This window comes from Setaria italica, unplaced genomic scaffold, assembly GCF_000263155.2.
Source record: "Setaria italica strain Yugu1 unplaced genomic scaffold, Setaria_italica_v2.0 scaffold_154, whole genome shotgun sequence".
Taxonomy (NCBI): Eukaryota; Viridiplantae; Streptophyta; class Magnoliopsida; order Poales; family Poaceae; genus Setaria; species Setaria italica.
The window spans coordinates 2,426-8,350 of NW_014576837.1; the positions used below are offsets into that span (position 1 = coordinate 2,426).

Below are 5,925 nucleotides of genomic sequence, written 5' to 3' on the forward strand. Positions count from 1 at the left end.
TAAATACAAGGTAAATGTAAACAATGTAATAGAAAGTATGCAGTCTAAGGGAATAAAATTCATGAGTCCTTTAAAAATTAGTTCTGAAGAAAGAGCAGGTGAAGAATGGAATATAAGTGCTTTAATAGAACCAAAGATTTTAAAACAACCTAAAGATTATGTAAGCTATGAAAATAGTAAAGGCAAAACTAGTATCAGGTTTGTTAATTATAAAGAAAGAAGTTTAGATGATTTAGAAGTTTCAACTTCTGAGTCAAACATAGGAGAAGCTAGAAGACATAGTGTATGTGAATTCATGGAAAAATTAGATATTGATAATGAAATAAAGCACTATGAGAAAAAACTAAGTAATGTTCAAGATGAATATAATACCTCCATGATATGTGAATTGTCTGCTATTAGAGAAAAAGAGCTATATTTCAGACGAGAATTATATAGACTTAATAAAATTAAGAAAGAAAGAGAGTTAAATAATAAAAAGATTAACATGCCGATAATAAAACATGAACCTACTTTGCAACATGTAAGTGATAAAAAATAGTAAGATTCAGAAAGAATTAGAGAATAATAAAGAAATGGTAAAGGAAAAAGAAGAGGTTATTATAAGTGAAGAAGATCAATGGGAGATCAATAATAAAATATTATTAGAAAGTTATGAAGAAGAGGATGAAGATATAATTGAAATACATAGTAGTAAGTCAGATTCACATATTCTTTCTTTAAGAAATGAAGAATTATACAATAAAGATACTGCTATAGAAGTCATGGATATAGATCCAAGTCCATCTAAAAGAAGACGAGAACAAGAGAGAGATATAAAAATAGAAGGAGAAATGGATAGACCATCTAGAAAACCAGGTAATTGGCCACCAGAAAAGGAAGAGCCTACATATACCTATATACCTGGACAATATAAGCATATGGGTTCAAAAAGAAGAGAGTTTGAAAGGACTGTGCAATTTCAGAATTATAGAAGTGATGGTGCAATATTAAATTTAGCAGCACATGATCCTATTGATTGGCCAAATATTATAAGCATATGGAAAAGCTTAATAGTCCAAAAATATATACAAAATCAGCATAATATTGGAAGTAGAGTAGAAGATATGATCACATATTTAGAAACATTCTTAGGAGAATCAGTTAAAGTTCTATGGGAACAATGGGTAGAAACTTATCCTCATTATTATGAAGAATTAAAAAGAGCTGGTAGCAACCCTTATAATTTTGCAAATATCATATCAAGCATTGTTATAGATGAAGATCCAGAATTAGGATATACTGCTTTACAAAATGAAAGATTGAAGGAAATAGAGAAATTGACTTTAACAAATTGGAAAAGAATAAAAGAGTTCTCTCAGCATTATTTGTATAACGCCACAACTGCTAAGCAAGGCTATAATAAGAGTATAGTTGAAAGATATTTTAATAAACTACCAGATCCTTTAGGATCTATGATATTTGAAGAATATAAAAAGGAATCTAATGGAAGGGAATATAATATTTCTCAGGCTATAACTTTTGTTTTTAAGCAACTAAGAAAAATATGAACAAGCATACAAGCTCAAAGGTCAATGAAGCAATCGGATTACAACTTTTGTAATAAAATAGTTCAAATACCATTGACATATGGAGAAGAGAAATATAGAAATAAGAAATACCCTAAAAATTATAAAAAGGGAAATGTAAAAACAAAGAAAAGATATTTCCTAAGGAGATCAGATAATAGAGCTCCTTTTCTTCACAAGAGAAATGTAAGAAGATATAATCCTAGAAAAAATTATGATAGTACATGTAGATGCTTTATTTGCAATTCTCCAGATCATTTAAGTAAAACTTGTCCTAATAAGGATAAGAAGAGATATTCTAATAAGCAAGAAGAGCAAGAAAATATGTTAATTATAGATAGTGTTAATGAAAATATTCTGGTATGTGATGATGATATAATGGATGATGAATCTATATATTCAATAATAGAAACAGATGAGATTGAATATAATGAAGAAGATGAATCAAGTGATGAAGAGATGAACTTGATTGAGGAACTAGCAGGGTTAAAAATAGAAATGATGGATCAAGTAATTCAAGATCACAAAAGAGATGACGTTAATATAAATTGTGTATTTTGTATATATTATCAAGATCCAGGAAAAAGGGCTACTTGTAGCTTATGTATAAAACAGGCATGTAGATCATGCTTAGAACAGCCAAGTGACAAGAAAGTAGTCAATACAAAATGTGAGTAAAAAATAAGATCAGTCCGAAGGAGGACTCTTCAAATGATAAAAGAAATAATAAATATTTAACCAATACTCCACATGAGTTTCTTATCCCTAGGATAAGTTTTAAGACTGAACAAGTGCTGCCATATTTTACACAAGATATTATAGATCTACTATGGAAGAAATATGCTGAAAGACAGTACAAAACATTTCAGGATATACAAAATTACTTCATGAGGCTATATCAAGGTATAGAAAGGAATTTGGGAATAATAGTTACTATAAATACCTTTCCTTTGCTTCATCTTGATGATAAGTTAATTGTTAAGCCTCATCATAAATTTATAATACTTAAGGCTGATATAAACCTAAAATATTTTACAAATATACAAAGGCATACAGGAGAAGATATTTCTTTACAAACTATTATTGATCATGGGTTAGTCCGAGATATTTATGGAACATTGGAGGAAATACTTCAATCTGATTTAGGAAAGGCTATTAAAGAAGCATGCAAAAGATTGGCGTGTGTTCAAGGAAAATATAAAATAAAATACTTTTCTAACCCACCAAAATTTACACTACCATTGAGACCAGCAAGTCATGATATATATATTATAAAAGGTTCGTATAAATTCCCTACGATATGGTCTTCAGAAACATGGTACAATTATGAAGAAATACACTATCTGAGAGAGAAAGAATTAGCCACCATACTTTAGAATCTACCGCTGTATTACTCCACCTCTGTACTACCACTACTATAATAAAGGGAGGCCGTTGGAGCTCGTCCCTCGGTTTGTAAGGTAATCAAGGTTTGTGCTAAGTGCTTGGGGTTTCCCGAAAGGGAAAGCCGCATGTAAGCTTGTCCCGTGGAAATGGATTAAGCTGTCCTGGCAGCATCCCTGCCTTCCTTTAAGCTCGTTCTTATGGGGCGATGTCTCTACGCTAGGGACCCTAGAGGAGAAACCTCTGCGCGTGTCGTTCTCGTGTTAGCCCTGGTAGCGGCGTTTGAGGAGAACCCTGTGTGCGCAGAGAAGTGTTCCCTTCGGGTGGAACTGCCTGGGGAGACGGTAGAGCCTGAGTCCTGTGTGAGCGTGGCTGGGGACGGTGAGGGTGCAGTCCGGGCTGGCCTGGTTCTGAAGCGAGCCAGCGAGGCATGCGGTGAGTACCGAGTAGGACTGTCACAAGCATAGCAGCACGACCGGCTGAATCTTCGGTCTCGCCAACCCGCAAAGATCCTGAGAATAGTCTTAATTAAGGAATATACCTAATCACGTACCCGCGCGTGCTCGTATCCCCCGAAAGCGACCCGAATAGTAGCGCAATAATGCGCAATAGTGAGTGAATAGTAGCTGAATAGTGACGCCACCCGTAGGTGCTCCACCCACTCACCGTGAGTGCTCGGGCACTATTCATATTCCCGAATTTGAATAGTGAGCTGAATTTAAATAGTGCCGCGAATTTGAATAGTGTTCGTCGAATTTGAATAGTGTTGTGAATAGTAACTCGAATTTTGAATTCCGAAAATTTTTCGAAGTCGCTCGCCCTATATATATACGCACACTTAACACCTGTATCTTCATTCTTCGTCGGCACGCATGGCTGAAGGCCTGAAACTGATCTGACACGCACTCAGTTTTCATTTTACTGAAGGGTGTTTGGATCTATGGAGTTTGGATCTATGGACTAATCATGTCATATCGGACGTTTATAAAAACTAAACGTGAACTAATTATAAAACTAATTGCATAAACCATGGCTAATTCACGAGATGAATCTATTAAGCCTAATTAATCCACGATTACCATATATTTTGTGTAGCTAACATAAGGTCAAATCAAATCATGAACTAATTAAGCTTAATAGAATCGCCTCGTGAATTAGTTTTCATTGATGCAATTAGTTTTGTAATTAACTTATATTTAATATTTAGGATGTGACAGGAGTAAACTTTAGTCACGTAAAACCAAACAAAACTAAACAGAACTAACTAGTACTATAGGCAACCAACACTGTGCTTTGATTTTCTTCAGCTGCCAAAGCAACTTTGCTCTAGCACTCGCCGTTCACACACACAACAGCACGCTATACTACTACCTACCAGCGGCTCGTCCGATCAGCTCTACCGGAACGCCCGATCAGTAGTCGGAGGTCGATGGCGGCGCGGACCGTGAGCCGGTGGCGAGGAAGCGGGCGACCCGGAAGCCGGTGACGAGCGCGGCCAGCGCCAGGAACGCGAACCCCGCGAACCCGAGCGCCACCGCGGCGTCGGCCCGCGCGCACGCCGCCGCGCCTCCGGCGGCGCTCCTCCACTCCCGCCCTCCTCCGCCGCCGCCGCACGACGCCGCGTCCCGCGCCGCGACGGCCGCCGCCGCCAGCGCCATGTACCCGAAGCCCTGCGCGCGCGCGCATGTACGTGAGCGTGACGCAGCTCAGGTGGTCTCCAAAAGGTTTGGGGCCGTGAGTGCGAGATGTGAAAGAGCCGGCACGCCAGCGGCTTATTACTACCTGGTCGTGTCCGAAGTCGAACCAGAGCTGCATGGCCTCCGGCAGCAGCGTGGCGCCCGTGGCCGCCTCCCACGCCGCGGCGGCCGCCTCGAACGCCGAGTAGACGGCCACGATGGCGTCGGCCGCCAGCAGGAACCGGAACGGCGCGCGGCGGAGCGCGGCGCCGTGGGTGGCCGCGAGCGCTGCCGCGGCCGCGGAGGTGCACAGCGCCGCCACGCGGAGCAGCAGCAGCGCCACCGCCGCGCCGGCGCGCCGCCTCGGCGGCGCCGCCGGCTTCCCGTGCTGCCACTGCGCCTCCGCCGCGGCCCGCGCGCCGTTCTGCAGCGGCATCGTCGTCGCGCGGTGACCCTGGATCGGCGCCGTCGAGCTAGTCTCGGCTCAGCTGGCTCGACGGGGACCCCTTCTCGGTCCCGGCCGGTATATATAGGCGGCGTCGCTGTTGGCGCGGCGGCTGGGGAGGTCACGGGGGAGGGTGCCGACGTGGCGGCGGCATGGCCAACGTGGCGGCGTCGGTGAGGCGAGGCGGGGAAAGGGAAACAAAGCTGGAGACCCCCAGCTGGCCAGGTGTGCGGCGACGGGTAGGTGTGGACATGTGAGCGGATTAATGGGGGGCATCAATGTGGAGTACGCCAAAGCACACCGCCAACAAGCACACCCGAGCTAATTCACAAGTGTCTGTCGAGGAAAAAATCAGCTCAACGTACATCTAACAAGAGTATACTCCGTAGAAGTTAGCAAGAAAATATCATCCGATGGCTCCCGGATGATTGGGGTTTCGAAGTGACCGGGCCGGGCGGCGTGGGCCGCGGCGTGATCCCCGTGAGGTCGTGACCGCGGCCGGCCGGCGGCCACCGAAAAGCGGAGCAGGTAAGCCACGGTGGATTGAACTGATGCTACTGTACACGTGGCAACGTGTCAAGGAGAGAGAACAGGTGCTACTGGTTAACCTGAAGAAATTAACGAGCTGTCATGCAATGATGCAGATACATGTCATCTGATCATCGTGCCGTACCGCAGTAGGTGTAGTGTAGGTCCATCGCGCAGGACTTTTGGAGCTAGCGGAGCTGAAAGCACCGGCGTCCACACTCCACGCAGTCCACACCAGCCGCGGCCGGCCGTCTAGTTGGTGCACAAGTCCACACACCGAGTTTAAGTGCGTGACGGCCTGACGGGCGTATGTTGCGCGCATTAG

At 43.3% G+C, this 5,925-nt stretch overlaps 1 protein-coding gene across 1 annotated transcript; it reads right to left on the reverse strand.

Annotated features, from left to right (window-relative positions):
- Positions 1-4,128: 4,128 nt before the first annotated feature.
- LOC101760977 (CASP-like protein 4C1) lies at positions 4,129-5,756 on the reverse strand. The gene is made up of 2 exons (XM_004987342.2): positions 4,734-5,756; positions 4,129-4,621 (listed from the first exon to the last, which is right to left on the reverse strand). Exons 1-2 carry the CDS (start codon positions 5,061-5,063, stop codon positions 4,364-4,366), a joined length of 588 nt encoding a protein of 195 aa, XP_004987399.1. The 5' UTR covers positions 5,064-5,756; the 3' UTR covers positions 4,129-4,363.
- Positions 5,757-5,925: the final 169 nt, after the last annotated feature.

Coding starts and splice junctions, on each gene's coding strand:
- LOC101760977 (XM_004987342.2), bottom strand. CDS start 5,063: ATGCCGCTGCAGAACGGCGCGCGGGCCGCGGCGGAGGCGCAGTGGCAG. Junction 4,622..4,733: donor TCGACTTCGGACACGACCAG/GTAGTAATAAGC, acceptor GCGCGCGCGCAG/GGCTTCGGGTACATGGCGCT.